Source organism: Knufia obscura, assembly GCF_036327395.1.
Source record: "Knufia obscura strain CCFEE 5817 isolate CBS 148926 chromosome Unknown scaffold_13, whole genome shotgun sequence".
Classification (NCBI taxonomy): domain Eukaryota; kingdom Fungi; phylum Ascomycota; class Eurotiomycetes; order Chaetothyriales; family Trichomeriaceae; genus Knufia; species Knufia obscura.
The window spans coordinates 142,253-157,728 of NW_027042699.1; the positions used below are offsets into that span (position 1 = coordinate 142,253).

Genomic DNA, 15,476 nt, shown 5'->3' on the forward strand with positions numbered 1-15,476 from the left:
GTAGACTAAACCCGTTGCTTTCTAGACACAGTCTTCTAGTGTTTCAGGTCTTCCTTTAGCCCCTATCGTCCCCATACTTCGTGGGTTTCCTCCTTGTTCTTGCCTCACCGCACAACAAGAACCAGAGTTGGCAACGCAAAAGCAGGAAAACACTTGCAAGCGACACTTCTCACTATCTGGTATTTGAAGAGGCATTGCGCTCATCATGTGCTACGATCTCGACAGTCAGTGCGACTTTGTTCTACATCAGCTGGGATCTCCCTGAAAGCCTGTCCTGTGATCATGCAGGACAACCAGACAAGATCGTCTTCCAAGCTTTAATTCCGCCACTTGTGGCGCAAGCCTGTGGCGGTGCTTCGACTCTGCCCTTCCCAAATGATAGCAATGGACTGTGAGTGGTTGTGCAGCACAAAGTTAAAAGGAACAGTTCGTAGATGGTGACGAACAACTAGCTGATCGCTCCTTGCCGGTAAGACCAATCGTCTAGCAACCTTGAGACTTCATGGCTCTTTCCTTGAGCATTTGATGCAAGTTCTCAGCTCTTGTCAACATTGCCAAATTCTCAGCCGGCAGGCGCTCCCGATTTTCTGCTTCTGCTCCTACCACGCGACGACACTTTGCTCGTACCTGCCTCACTGTGGGACACCAAGGATTCGTCCTTATTCTCGGCTCGCTGGCTCAAGGTCGCTCGCGATGATGGTGCTCTAGACCATACACCAGATGCGGAAGCATGGCTATTAGTCCCTTCACTAAGCTTCGACGCTGTCTTGCTACTCAAAGAAGTCGCCGACTTGTTCCCCGTGCTGCTGACGGAGATCGTGGTAGGTGCTGTTGAACGCGTCGATGACTCTGACTTGACGTTGGAATCAGATTTTTTTGGGCGCAAGAAGCTCGACGCAATACCCGATGCAACCCTCGACGCCCCGTCCAGCTTCGACCTTAAACCACTGCTGACCATTGATGCTCTTGGCTCTGACGACGCATGAGACGATGAGCTGCTGGTACTCACGCTGCTCGCAACCTGTGAGTTTAACTTGGATGTTGAAGATGCAGCTTGCTTCTCGGACTGAGTATCTCGGTTACTGCTTCTGGCAGACGGTGCTACGCTAGAAGACGCTGCCGAAGCTGCACGTTCACGTTGCCCTTGGCCCACAGGATGCGAGCCGGAAAGGCTGCGAGCGGCTTCAGATGCTCTCTCGCTACCCAGACGTGATGCGTCTGGATTGTAGTATTCTGCTGCCTCACCACTTTGGGGCCTACCTGCATGCGCGCTGTCAGCCGGTTGTTGCTGTGATTCTGGATATGGACCATTTCCAGCGTCATTGATGTGGCTGCCGGCGACTTCTTCACTCTCTCCAACTGGACTGTCCGCAGCAGCACTGCTGGGCTTCGCAGTGAGGGATGGGTCCTGCTTAACCTTGATCTTCGCGGCACCCATGTTGATCAGCAATTGCCGGTCTGACTCAAGAGAACCATCATCTTGAAGTTTCTGCCATTCTTCCATGTGCTTGCAATTGTATCTGTGCCACCGATAGAACCGCCGAATGCGCTTCATACGGAAGTCATCCGCTGAATGACTGTCGCATTGTGTCGGAGTCACGGCTCGGATCAAGTGCCACCGACGCTTGACGCACAGTGGGCAGTGCGTCGAATGGCCCCCATGAGCGACTTTTTCTTTTAGGCATGCAAAATGCATGACTCTGGGGCACGTCGCGCAAAGCAGAGCCTTAGGGGATTGTCGGATGGCATTCAGACAGACGAGGCAGTTCTTGTTCCGCTGGGCTGCACCGGTGCTCCATGCTGTCGAAAAGTTAGCCAATACCAACCGAACGCCCAATCGACTCACCGGAATGTCTCTCCATCAGCTGAGACGTTTGTGGCCCAGCATACGATGCTTCAAATGCCAGCAATTCATCTTCGGGTGGAAGCGTTCCACGAGCTATCTTATCGTTAGAGGGATTTGCCTGATGACACCGGTGTCGAGGACGCCCAAGCAGCGACTTCTGCATTTTCTTCCAGAGTTCAGACATAACTCAACCGATTGAACGAAGGTGTACAGAGAAAGCGCAGGACAACAAGCTGAAAGTTTGCAGTATCTTTCCCTGAGGGCCGCGCCTCCCCCCATACCTTGCTCATATCACGAACATCCATCACCCACTGAGCGTACTCAGCAAGCACCCTTCTCCTTCGCGTACACATCCAGTTCTTCCAAATACCGATCCCTCCGCCACGAAGATAACCATGACACCGCGAAAGCATTGCGCTGGAATTGAACAAGCTCCTTCCTCGTCACATCTGTCTCCCATGCAACCTTGAAAATATTCTCATTGACATAGCCTCTGAAGTACGCCGGATCGTCCGAGTTCAACGTCACTCTCACGCCTTGTCTCAGAAGCTGCAGAATCTCCTTTCCTTTAAAGTCACTCGTCACGACACTATTGCTAACTGGACAACACGTCAACCCGATGGCTTTCTGTCGTACCAGTTCGACCAGCTCAGCATCTTCCACAATGTTCGTTCCATGGTCGATCCTGTCAACTCCAATATCATGCACAGCCTGCCTTATATGTTTAACACTGTCCTGCTGATCAATATCACAATGCATAGTCAATAGGAACCCCTCCTGTCTAGCCCTCCCAAAGACCTTCGCAAACTTCCTCGGTGGGTTACCGCGCTCGTCACTATCCAGCCCTACACCAATGATCACATCTTTGTAGGGCAAAGCATCCATCAAAGTAGCCATCGCAAACTCCGCACTCATGTCTCGGAGGAAACACATAATCAAGCTCGCACTTATCCCTAGCTCTCTCTGCGCCTTAAGCAGTCCATTTCTGTACCCATTAAGCACTGTCGGGAAGGGCACACCGCGGCTCGTATGCGCCTGCGGATCAAAGAACAACTCAACATATCTCACATTCTGCTGATGCGCTTTTGTCAAATAGTCCATTGCTAAATCAGCAAAGTCCTCTGCAGTCTGCAGCACTTCCATAGCTGGATAGTATATCGCAAGGAAAGACGTGAGATCATGAAATGCGAAGCCCTCTGCTGTCGAAGCCTTCTTGACTGAGTCTGGAAGGGGCATATCGTTCCTCTTCGCAAGCCTTTTTGCTAGTTGTGGTGTTAGACATCCTTCGAGATGAACGTGGAGTTCAGCTTTGGGGAGACCCTTGATGAAGGCTTCGAGATCGTCGGTCATGTGGGGCTGGAGTACTGAGTGGTTCTTCAGACGAGATTACATGTATCTCTAGGAGGGTGTAAGTTATTGTCGTCCTTGTCCATGTGTTGATAAGGACGCTATCGCTGAGCGGTGCATCTTTGGTGGTCTCTCTTTACCGTATTACTCTCTCGGATCTGTATCAAACCTTCAATAGATACCTAGATCGTCATAATTGTGCTTGATGGTCCAACTTCTACAATTACCTATGTAGTTCTCCCAACCCCTACCTACGTCAAGCGGATATTCCAGTCAATTGTCTCGGAGACCATATCCGAGCATTGCCAGAAACATTCAAAGGGCTCACCTCCATCGCCAACCAGAGTGATAGATATCTGCCTGAGCAGCCTCGCTCGATACAGTACTTGGCGCCAAGATAGTTGGTCCACCTCTTACTGCATTCTGTTCCGAGAAGTGCCAGGTACATTGACGCCAAGTCCAAGGATCGGCGAGAGCGGACGTGGAAACCTTCTGGTGCGAATGTCATTGGAGGAGTGGTATGTAGCCGTGACCGTTGAACACACATACGTCAATCAGCCTGGAGAGGTTCGCCTGGGTTGCCGGTAGCGAACAGAGTCGAACTGCAGTAGACAATATTGATACTGTAGAGCGGCTGCCCTTGAACTATGACCATTATCTGTTTGCGTGCCAATAAAATCTGGTGTACACAATCCAAGACCAACCGCTTTGATTGACAATACCCCAGACACCCGTGCCCTTCATTTATCCTGAGGCCAAATGCTTCACCCTTTTCGAGTGTGGCATCGCTCACCATGCCGAACGTACGCACTACCCACTTCAACTGTATATGCGGAGTCCTGGGGACGTTCCTCTTCTTCTTCGGGTTCGTATCCTACCTGGTCAAAGAACGCCTCTACATTTCCGAAGCATGTATGTGATCAATCAACCCTCCCTCAATGGCCTGCCTGCCTGCCTGCCGCCCCCAGGTTGGGCCACACTCCATGCTGACCCGGCTCTCCAAATGAACAGTCGTATCCCTCCTCGCGGGCATCGTCGTATCCCCGCATACCACCAACATCATAAACCTCCGCACCTTCATCTCAGGAAACCTCGGCGAAGAATCCGAGTCTTCTCACCCCTTCGAACCCGTCACGCATGACTTCGCCCGTCTGGTCCTCTCAATCCAGGTCTGCCTGGCCGGCGTACAGCTCCCCGCCCGCTATGCTCGCACGCAATGGCGCGCCCTAGCCACCATGCTCGGCCCAGCCATGGTCGGCATGTGGCTGATCTCCTCGCTGTTCATCTGGGCTATCGTCTGCGTACCAGGCGAGACAGACGGGCCTCTGAGCCGCATGCCTTTTCTGCACGCATTGGCCGTTGGGGCTTGTATCGCGCCCACGGATCCGGTGTTGAGTAATACTATCATTAAGGGTCGGTGGGCGGATAAGCATGTCCCTGTGCCTATGGCACAGCTTATTAGTGCCGAGAGTGGTGCGAATGATGGGTTGGGGTATCCGTTTCTGTATTTCGCGCTGTACTTGATCAAGTACCTTGGCACCAGTGGGTACGTGGGTGAAGCTGGTGATGGCGGGGCAGCAGGGGACTGGGGTGGTGCTAGGTCTGCGATGGGAATGTGGTTTGGTGAGATGTGGGGGTTTACGATAGTGCTGAGTGTTGTGTGGGGTGTTTTTGTGGGATGGGTTGCTAGGAGGGGTCTGAAGGTCGCGAAGTCGTTGCATTATGTGGATAAGGAGAGCGTTTTCGCAACGACTGTTGTGATGGCGGTGAGTCAGCGCTGGTTTTGTTGCATGAGCGGTTGATTCGCGTTTCGTCTTTCCTCTCCCCTTCAGTGTGCCAGGTGCGGCTACTAACGTCCATTGCAGGTCCTCCTCGTCGGCACCTGCGGGATGGTTGGCCGCGACGATGTTCTAGCTTGCTTTGTGGCAGGGAACGCGCTCTCATGGGAGTAAGTGTTGACCCACACGATCCATTGTATCGGATAACATCAAAGCTCCGAGCTAACTATAGGGTCACTGCAGTGATTGGTACCGCAACGAAACCAAATATGACTCCTTCGAGCCGACGATCGATCTGCTACTGAACATCAGTTTCTTCGTCTGGTTCGGTGCCGTTTGTCCCTGGCCCTTATTTGCCTCGTCTATCGTCTCTCTGTGGCGTCTCATTGTTCTGAGCATCGTCATACTTATGTTACGCCGTCCACCGGTGCTGTTGCTGCTGCAAAAGTTATTGTGGCAGGTAAACGGCGCACCCCAGTCGCTGTTTGTAGGCTTCTTTGGCCCCATCGGAGTCTCGGCAATTTTCTATCAGCATGTCGCCTTGGAATTTTTGCGCACAGAAGTGGAATCAGGCGAGGGCATGAGAGGAGATGTTGAAGTGTTGAGTGAGGTTGTGAGGGTGGTTGTGTGGTTTGTGGTATTGTGCAGTATTGTGAGTTTACCCATAGCCCTGTCGTCTAGGTGGGCGCAGCAGTGAAGATTTCTGGTGCAAAAGTGTTAAACATTGCTCGAAACAGGTTGTACACGGCCTCGCCATCCCGCTTTACCAGCTCTGTCTCTATCTAGCCCAACATACCGCTCCTAATCACAAGGAGTGGGAGAAGACGTATAGCATCCGCTCTGCGCTGCGCAAAGAAAAGGACTATGTCGGCCAGCGCCCTTGGGTCCACAGATTGGAAGACGGACTGGGACGAACTTTAGAACCGCGCGAAGCGAGGAAAACCCCCTCTTTTCGGCGGATCAGGATTGAGGATAACGAGGAAGATCGATAGCATGCCGGACCTCGGATTTCCGACTGAACGGCAATAGATTCAGTGGCGCTGGCGGTCGAGATACCAATACATGGCCGAGGACATGTCAGATGTGATGCGTATGAACGAATACCTATCGTCTCTTAGGGTTCCAGGCCAGTACTATTGGCCGAGCCCTGCCAGTACTTCAGAAAAGTTATCCCCGTCCCTGCAGCAAGTTTGTCGAGGACTGGGCCGTCTAATAGCTCCGTGAAGCGCAAATGGGCTCGCCGGATCACGACAAAACTCACATATAGTGAACTGCCCACGCATATAATTTCAGTGTCCCAGGCCTCTGGAATGTGTTTTCAGGCCAGCACAGTACTCCTCCGAGTCAGGGTCAGAAAGTCACCGGACAGCCAAGCATGAAAATTAGGCCTAAAGTTTCCGGAGAATTTATGGCCCGAGCACTGCACAGTGCACTGAGTACAAAACAATTTGTGCCGGTACATTGGCACTTTTCCTCGATACCTTTGAACGTCAACATCAAATCGTTATTAATGATTTACTATAACTATCGAAGCACGCGACAAAGGTCTATCGCATCAATGGAAGCTTAACTGCATCACCTGCAGGCGTTCGTCAGGTCTAACTGCGCCAGTCGTCCTTTCCGCCTTTTCTGTGCCGGTTAGCCGTGACTCGATGCTACCGCAGCTAGCACGACAGGAAACGTTCCTTCCTCGCTGTTTGATGCTACTATATGGTTCTAAGCGCTCCCCATTGGGAAGCTCGCGCCTCTGACTGCGTCGGAGACTGATCTTCAACAATAATACCTCCGCAAACATGGCGCACAATACCGATTCAATATTGTGGATCTGATACTACTTCCTAGGTGAGGACTTCCGCGCAACTGATCTGCATCGCTCCAAAGTCCGGTGCTCGGATCAAACCTCGCTTGGAAAGATGATTCATTGTCTGCTACGACGAGCTTCCCTGTTCAATCAACCTTTCCTCGACAACCACTGAGCCTCGACCATAGCCCTGGTCCAAGTAATCGAACTGCAATAGCATCTCTCGAGGCCTGTCAGTCTTGTGGGACTGTCCAAAGCAAATACCTGTCTCCAAAAGAGTACCTTAGACCGAGGCACGAATGAAAGGTACCAATTTTCAACGTCAGGTAAGCAAACAGACACCACCGGGCGCGCCTGGCTCAGCTTGCCAATGTGATTTACATCGATCTTCATGGCAGCCTGCTGCCGACTTCGCAACTTCCGTAACTCGAAATAAACGAGACTGGCGAAAACTAACTTCGTTCGGCAGCATTCCCACCACTAGTCAACTATCATGGCGGAAGAGAAATCCATATTCTCGGCCTTGTCTCGCGTTGCCTCCACGGAGAACGCACAGCCAGCAATATCGCAGCCGCCGTCGCCCCACCGATTGTCTTCGGATACTTCTTCTGATAGTCATGCGCCACACGAAATCTCGGATCCAGAGAAAGGTGTCCATGAGGATGCCCATGCTGTCGAAAGGGTACCAACCAAAGATGCCAACCTTGTGGACTGGGAGGGCGCCGATGACCCCGAAAAGCCACTGAACTGGACGAAGAAGAAGAAATGGCAAAACATGCTGATCATTGCTGCCCTGACATTGCTGACACCATTCGGAAGCTCGATGTTTGCGCCTGGAGTACCGGATATGATGGACGAGTTTCATTCCACAAACGTTGACCTTGCATCTTTTGTGGTCAGTATATATGTGCTTGGATATGCCCTAGGGCCGCTAGTGATAGCACCCATGTCGGAGCTCTACGGGCGGGTTATTGTATACAACGTGTGTACCTTCTTCTTTCTTGTCTGGACGATAGCCTGCGGCGTGAGCACCAGTATGCCAATGATCATTGTTATGCGCTTCCTCGCTGGTCTCGCGGGGTCTTGTCCAATCACGATAGGATCGGGAACGATTGCAGACTGCTGGAAACAAGAAGAACGTGGTATGGTCATGTCAGCGTGGACATTGCCTATCCTGCTAGGCCCTACTTTAGGACCGGTAATAGGTACGTCTAGGACCGGCAGTTGTGTATCAAGATATACTGACGATGTACAGGCGGTTATCTTAGTGAGTACGCCGGCTGGCGATGGAACTTCTACCTGCTCTCGATCTGGACAGCTGTTATGCTTGTGTTGACGATTTTCACCTTACCCGAGACATATCCGCCTGTCCTACTAGAACGAAAAGCGAAGAAGTTGCGGAAGGAAACGGGAAACCATGATCTTCGAGCACCATCTGAGCTGTCGGGTCGCACACCCAGTCAGATCGTCCTTGCTAACGTCATTCGGCCGACGAAAATGTTGGTGAGGTCGCCTATTGTTTTCCTCCTCTCGTTGTACATTGCGCTAGTCTACGGATACCTCTACATCATGTTCAGCACCTTGACCATCGTATTCGAAGGCCAATACGGTATCGGCAAAGGCAACGTTGGACTCGTCTTCCTAGGCCTAGGATTCGGTCAAATTATCGGACTGTTCCTCTTCGCCGGCACTTCGGATCGAATGCTCAAGAAACGAGCCGCGAAGAACAACGGCGTCATGACTCCAGAGATGAGGCTACCTTTCCTGCTCCATAACAGTCTCTGGGCGCCCGCCGGACTGCTCTTGTATGGCTGGACAGCGGAGTACAAAGTACATTGGATTGTGCCTATAATTGGCACTTGTCTGATCAGCATTGGGATGATCTGTTCGTTCATGCCGATTGGCGTGTACCTCGTCGATGCATACACAGCTTATGCGGCCAGTGCTATGGCAGCGAATACCGTTTTGAGGAGTTTCGGTGGTGCGCTGTTACCATTGGCTGGGAGGAGGCTTTATGCCTCATTGGGGTATGGATGGGGGAATAGCTTGTTAGCGTTTGTTGCGCTGCTGTTTGTGCCGATGCTGTGGTTGTTGATGAGGTATGCTGAGTTTTTGAGAACGAATCCGAGGTTTCAGTTTAAGATGTGATAAGGGTGCGGGTAGGAGATGAAGGAAAAGTGCTAGTATATGTATGTACTGTTAGGCCACAGCATAGACGATAGAAAGGGTCAAAAAGTTCATTCAGAAATAGAGGGTCTCAATCGATTCGAGCATCTTTCGATTCGACCAGTATATCTTCAGACGCATCGAACAACATGGCATTGAAGCCGTAACGGGAGACCATCAACATGACACATACAGAACTGACGCGAAGCTTGGTTGCGAGACAATACGCGCCGCAGAACCGTAGAGTAGATCTCCCACGTCGTCCCGTTACGTATCAATCTCAGCGAGGGAGTGACGTGTAAACCAGATGTCTGAGCAGCAATCTATCCTAGGCTAGTACTGCATTACTACTATCCAGCCCCTGTAAGTTTACCCGTGGGTCTTTGTGATGAGGATATCGTGACGTTGTGCTGAAGTACTACTGAGCAGTACTGTATTTAGTGATGCTATCGTTGTCGTGCTTTTGGGAGGTTGCAATTGAATGTTGCTGTAGGTGGAGTGCTTGGGAGATGGAGTCTCAATGACGGACCGAAGGCACGAGTGATGGGGTCCGGGGAAGGGACTTCGGTACTCTGGGGAGGACGATGATGCTGGCGTCATCAACGAGATAGGAGGGTTGGAGGTAGCGGCGAAACTCGCAATCTGGCAGTCAGTGAAGATAAAGATGCTCAAGAAGAGGGGGGGGGGGGGGGGGGGGTCGATTCTACAGGGACGGGTGGACTTGTGTCGATGGAGACGACAACTAAGGGCCATAGTACTGGTTTTGGATCGTGATTGTCTTCGTTGTTGAATTGCTCTTTCTCTGCTTTGACAGACTGTTTTTTCCTGGGCGTGGATCTGTACAGCCAACTCGCGAGCCAGATCCTTCGGTATCATCAGGCTATGTTCGCACTAGGTCTCACCCCTCGACGCCGCGATACTCTAGTATCCAGGCTCCCGGGTTCAAAACAATAGATTAGCACTAACGATGCCGAGATCTATCCTACTCTTGGTGTTAACGACCTCAGGTACTCGTCCTGAAGCCGAACAATATTGCTCGCCTTCCCAAACTCCGCCACCTCCGCAACGCATTCGTCTCTGCGGTAATTATCTGGCCAACCGTGTCTCTTGTAAATCTCCTTCAGTGGTCTTCGAATAGTTTCGAATGAATTACCTTCCTCGCTTACGTTATAGCGCCCCTGCGGCAGGAGTTGCATGTTTCTGAAGCGCTCCTTCAGCAGGGCAAAGTAGTCCTCGACGGGGCGTCTGACGCCTTCGCTCCACCCTCCTTCGTGTGTCCCTTCTCCGTATACGAGACCATTTCTGCAGTCAAGGAGTCTCACGGGACAGGACCCACTACCACGAAGAATTCCCACAACGTAAGGTGGTGCAGGTCGGTCAGGGATCTCGGTCATGAACGCAATGAACCGACCGTCGCCGCGTGTGGCTTCCTTTACCCTGTTCGGATTGCGGAAGTCATAGAGACCCCCACCGGTAATGAACTCGTAGGGGTCGCTAGTGCGGTATGGCTTGACGTACGTAAGGTGCCGAAGAACCTCAATGACTTCGTCGGACTTGCCGAAGCTGGACCAGGTCTCTTTTGTGATGTCTGGCCAGCCGCCTTCTGGAGGGACTAGAATAGCATCTGTGGGGAGGTAGAGGTCCTGGAGGAAGATGATGAAGTCGTCGATTGAGATGATGATGCGATCAAAGGCTGTCTTCTGAAGCTCGGTCTTTTCGGTTGGCAGTTCGAGATCTTGGGTATGGTTTTCTGAGAGTGGTTGGTGTATTATGAACATGATGATACTGAGTCTGTAGCTAGTTAATGGGAGGCACGCACAGGGCGAACAGTAACCTCATATGCTCCTTCCTTGATCAGGCTTCAATCGCGTGCTTGTAGCAGTGCAAGTGTTGTTTACGACTTGATGTCATCCTCAACCGAAAACAGTTCACTATTTGTACTCCGTAAAAGAGACGAGACAGGGTAGAGCTGTCTTTCGCACTTCTGATGAAAGAGAGATATTGCTGCTATTCGTGTCCTTTTACTGGCTCGAACCAAACCGTGGCCCGTTTTGGGACCGCTTGAGCTTGGTGGCCAAGAGGGGGCCAGCGCTTGCCGCGAACAATCGATCGTCCTGTCCAACATCATCTAAGACGGGCTAACCAGTTTCCCCCTTAGCATCATGTTCATACAGTGAATCAGGTACCCCATGTATCAAGAGATACCTTCAATCTCGAGGACACCGTGTTCTGACTTGCGTTCTGACTTGCCGGCCTCAACGATCAGCCAAGGATAGTCGTATCGCTTTCTAAGTGTCCCGCTCAGGGCGGGGCCAGGTCGGGCTAGCCCGCACTCCTGGGGGGCAACTGTGCAAGACCTGTCTTATCTGGAGATGTCCTTTTGTCTCTGCATCTGCCCTATGTACCAACCGGAAACGTTTGATGGCACAGGAGCGTAATGGAAGGGACAGGCGAATAGAACGAGTACGGGTGATGGGCGTCGGAAAGCCCTGTTGTTTGCGCTTGACGGCTGCACATGAGAGTAGTTTGGTCTACCGTACACTTGCCTGCAGTCCGGCACGCCCCGGAAAGTCAAGATGAGCGCTTCTAAGCAAAGATTCTTTAGGCAACTTAGGCGTGATAAGGTGCTCACGTTGACTTTCCGGGACGTGTCCGGGAAACGGTGAGCGCCCCTTACAAGGGTGGCATGGCTGTTATTACTCCCGCCTTGAATTCTAAGCACAAATCCAAGCAGGTTTTAGCGTACGGTCAGTGGTCAAGTTGTACTTGCGTGCGGAAGCGGGGATGTTGAGTTAGAGCGGAAGTCGACTTCCTCGAAGACTACCTAAATCCACTAAGTATTGTGTATCACAAGCATGACACGCGACCTGCCTCATGCCACAACAACGACAGCATAATATATACCATGAACAATATCTGCCTCAGGTCATCGAGCTCAACCATCATCCTATCTGCATATTCCATTTAGTTTCTTTCTGTTTCGTCGCGCCTGGTGCTCTTGCCACATCATTAGTGATCGACGACGCCTTACGGATACATTTATCACATGCACGCATGGTGCATATCACTGCAGGGCACACTGTCTGCTGGCTTCCCTCTTGAACTTGATAGCACATGTACTACTGATTCATGGGCTTTAGCAGCTGAAGCAGGACAGAGTACTTGACTGTTGCTGCTGAAGACAGAATATCAACCAGCAATAAGTACACACACCATACTCGATACCATTATGAGTCGCCAGGGTACCGACTTCTCACCTCCACTCATAGCCCAGGAGCCGGCTCTGAGGCAAACGATCTCGGACAGTGGCTCCAGTCCTCCCATACAGCAATCACTGCCTCGCCGAAGTCATTCAGAACGAGTCCCTCACTATCGATCTTCCTTCGGTCCGGACCTCAACCATGACCTTCCTCCACTCCCACGCCCAGATATGTCTCCGGATGCTAGAAGACAGACGATGGTTGCTCTGGATCGTAAGAGGAGGTTGACTGCCTCGGCACAAGAGACTGGAAGACGAAGGACCACTACAGGCGGCCTCACGAGTCGAGACAACAGATACTATCAGACCGTCCCACGCCGGGACTCGCAACGGTCATCAGCCTCACAAGGCGGCAACCCTGAGCAGAGGGAAGTCATCGATTTGACAAGCTCCTCTCCGCCTGCGCCTGGAAGTGGTGGTCTACCACCCACTAGTCCCCCGAGACAACATAGGACTTCGTCCAATGGTTCCAGAGGATATGTTGTTCCCCGCTGGCAGCCCGACAACGAGGTCTCGGAATGTCCCATATGCCGCCGTCCCTTTGGTTTCCTCTTCAGACGCCACCATTGCAGGAAATGTGGAAGGGTCGTGTGTAACGACTGCTCTCCTCACCGCATTACCATACCTAGGCAGTATATAGTGCACCCGCCGGGCACGTTAGAAGATTCCCTGTCACCGTCCGAGATACCCACTATCGATCTGACTAGAGGTGAAGATGAAGAAGAAGGCGGATATACAGGATTGCCCTACAGAAGGCCGAATCCAGCATTAGGCGGAGGAGAGAAAGTCAGGTTGTGCAATCCTTGCGTACCAGATCCTCAACCAGAATTGTTGGCCATATTGAGGGAACAACCACAAAGACATTCTTCGTTCGCTGCAGGGCAAAGTAGAGAACTGTTTGGAGGAGGCCCGAACGATCTACAACGGTCTGCACCCCCAACGCTGACTGAATTTCCACGTTTGCAGTATAACATGAATGTTCCTCCTACATTATCCACGGAGAACGATAGGCAGCTTTACGCACGATTACAACATCCTGGCACTAGGGTACATCTAGGTATGGACGAAGAGGAAGACGAGTCGGGTTCAAGCCCAGAGGTATACACAACTGCTCCGAGACATCACATTGTGGTAAGCACATCACTATCTGTACCTGCTGGCAGTACTAATCATCTCCAGGGTCTTCAAAACCGCTACCCACCTTCCGCAACACCCATGCACTCCCGCTATTACTCGCTCGACTCCCGGCAAGGACCACTTCCGCCTCTCCCAACCTTTAGTAGTCGCCCACGGTTTTCCTCAATGCTAGAATCCACAAGAAATCACGACATGCAGTCACGACCACATCCATCATCAAGTACAACAGCACCAAGACCAGCACGTCCAAGAATAAGGGAAGAAGACATTTGTCCTGTCTGCCGCCGCGAGCTTCCACCTAAAGGTCCCAATGGCGAAGAAGCAGAGCGCGAGAGCCACATCATGGAGTGCATACTTCAGCACGATACATCGACGCCAACGCAGAGGCAACCACCTCCTGCAAGCATGTCCACCTCACTACCTGCGCAGTCTGAGCCACAACGACGAACACAGACTTTTGGCGCTTCAGGTCCGACTCTTCCTATTACCACCTCTCATGCAACATCATCTTCTACACGACCAGCTTCATCACGTCCGCACGCTCTAGGAATGATCAGATTCGTGGCGACGGAGAAGGATTGTACGCCTCAGCCGAACTCTGACGGCGAGCTAGACGAGAGTAGTGTTGAGTGCAGCATATGTATGGTTGAGTACGAGGTCGGAGAACGTCTTGTGAGGTTGGAGTGCTGGTGTAAGTTCCATGAGGAGTGTATCGTTGAGTGGGTAGGAAGGGGCGGAGGTTGTCCGTTGCATAAGATCAATTCGTAGGTGGGAGATGTTGATGGTATGGATTATGGAATTAGGAAGAATCTTGGAAGAGCTATACGGCTTCGGCAGGGCGTTCTCGGAGGGCATTGCATGAAGCCATCATCACGACTAGGCTGGATCGTCTTTGCAAGTCGGAAGTCGGAAGCGGGATATGCTATGGCAAGGACTTACGACCTCACACGATATCATACGGCTCGTTTCTACAATACTTATTTAGTGTACACTCTTTCGGTTTCTTTACTGCTGGGTGTCTGTGCGCGGGTCGCGTTTGATCCACGGACTTAGTTTAGTAATCTTAGGGGATGCTCGAGCGACCTATTTACAATGCGCGACTGGCACTTTGGATCTGCCGTAGATGTTATTCTTTCTTACTCAAATCGAGGTATCTCCTCCTTCTTATTTCCTTGCTACATCTTATCTTCGCAGCATACGTCGTCGGCTCTTCGAGCAGATCACGACATTTCCACCAGTGACATGTTTTGGCATTTTTGCTCCAGCATGACTAGAACTGTTCAGGGCGGATCTCGTATCAAACGTTCGAAAGCCTCTCCTATGCCTTCCGTCATGCAAGGGATGCAAAATATATGCCAACAAGCCTTCTACCCACCCTTCTCAGATTGCACTCTCCCGATTGAATATGGCTCATGCGAGGAAACTCTTGGATTTCACCTACCTGATTTGCCCCAATAACAGGAGCCCGCGCAGGCGAAACATCAATCTTATGACCATATTTTGAATATGAGACCTCATCCCCCGAGCACCCTTCACGAGCTGACAAGCAGGTATATCAGCGTCCTTCAGACATCCATTGATTTCAACATCTGCCTCATCTCTCTCAGCTAAACCACAATTACTCACAAGCATCACTCATTCCTTCCACAGAAGCCACGCTCCGAACACCGATCGCTCTTTCCATCACAACCTCGACTCAACCAAACTCAACCACCATGTGGACCTTCAACTCAACACGCACGACAATGGCCCCCCTCCGTCTCCTCTTCATCCTCTTCGTCTCCCTCCCATTCACCCTCTTCGCCGCACCACTACCAGCACCCAACCTCCCCACAACAACAGACCTCTCCCACACAACAAATTGGGCCGCCCACGCCGCACAAGGAAATGTAAGTCATTTGATTCGTGTTTCTGCTAAGCAACACAGGAATTGATATTGGTATGGTTCTTTAGCGACACCGACACCGGCATCCGCCACGAGCTTTAGGAGCCCTACCAATATCGATTCCTGATTTCTTGCTGAGCATCCTTACGTGCTATTTGCTCCATTCGACGCTCTATCATCTTTATCTTTATGCTGCTTTTTAGCATGACGTGCCACGCATCCGATCCGGAATCTCAGCGTGTACAGATCGCTGATAA

The 15,476-nt window shown here is 51.5% G+C and overlaps 4 protein-coding genes across 4 annotated transcripts; 2 read left to right on the forward strand and 2 right to left on the reverse strand.

The window, feature by feature from the left end:
• Positions 1–562: 562 nt before the first annotated feature.
• On the reverse strand, positions 563–3,196 carry AAH1_2 (adenine deaminase; the record flags this gene model as incomplete). The annotated part of the gene is made up of 3 exons (XM_064877625.1): positions 563–1,800; positions 1,847–1,939; positions 2,179–3,196. The coding sequence occupies 3 exons, from the start codon at positions 3,194–3,196 to the stop codon at positions 563–565; spliced, it is 2,349 nt and encodes a 782-aa protein (XP_064726350.1).
• A 791-nt stretch (positions 3,197–3,987) lies between these two features.
• Positions 3,988–5,145, forward strand: PMZ80_009231 (uncharacterized protein; the record flags this gene model as incomplete). Its single annotated transcript, XM_064877626.1, has 3 exons — positions 3,988–4,105; positions 4,205–4,959; positions 5,059–5,145. The coding sequence occupies 3 exons, from the start codon at positions 3,988–3,990 to the stop codon at positions 5,143–5,145; spliced, it is 960 nt and encodes a 319-aa protein (XP_064726351.1).
• Positions 5,146–7,265: 2,120 nt separating this feature from the next.
• PMZ80_009232 (uncharacterized protein) lies at positions 7,266–8,920 on the forward strand (the record flags this gene model as incomplete). Its single annotated transcript, XM_064877627.1, has 2 exons — positions 7,266–7,977; positions 8,028–8,920. The coding sequence occupies 2 exons, from the start codon at positions 7,266–7,268 to the stop codon at positions 8,918–8,920; spliced, it is 1,605 nt and encodes a 534-aa protein (XP_064726352.1).
• Positions 8,921–9,915: 995 nt separating this feature from the next.
• PMZ80_009233 (uncharacterized protein) lies at positions 9,916–10,716 on the reverse strand (the record flags this gene model as incomplete). The annotated part of the gene is made up of 1 exon (XM_064877628.1): positions 9,916–10,716. The coding sequence occupies one exon, from the start codon at positions 10,714–10,716 to the stop codon at positions 9,916–9,918; it is 801 nt and encodes a 266-aa protein (XP_064726353.1).
• Positions 10,717–15,476: the final 4,760 nt, after the last annotated feature.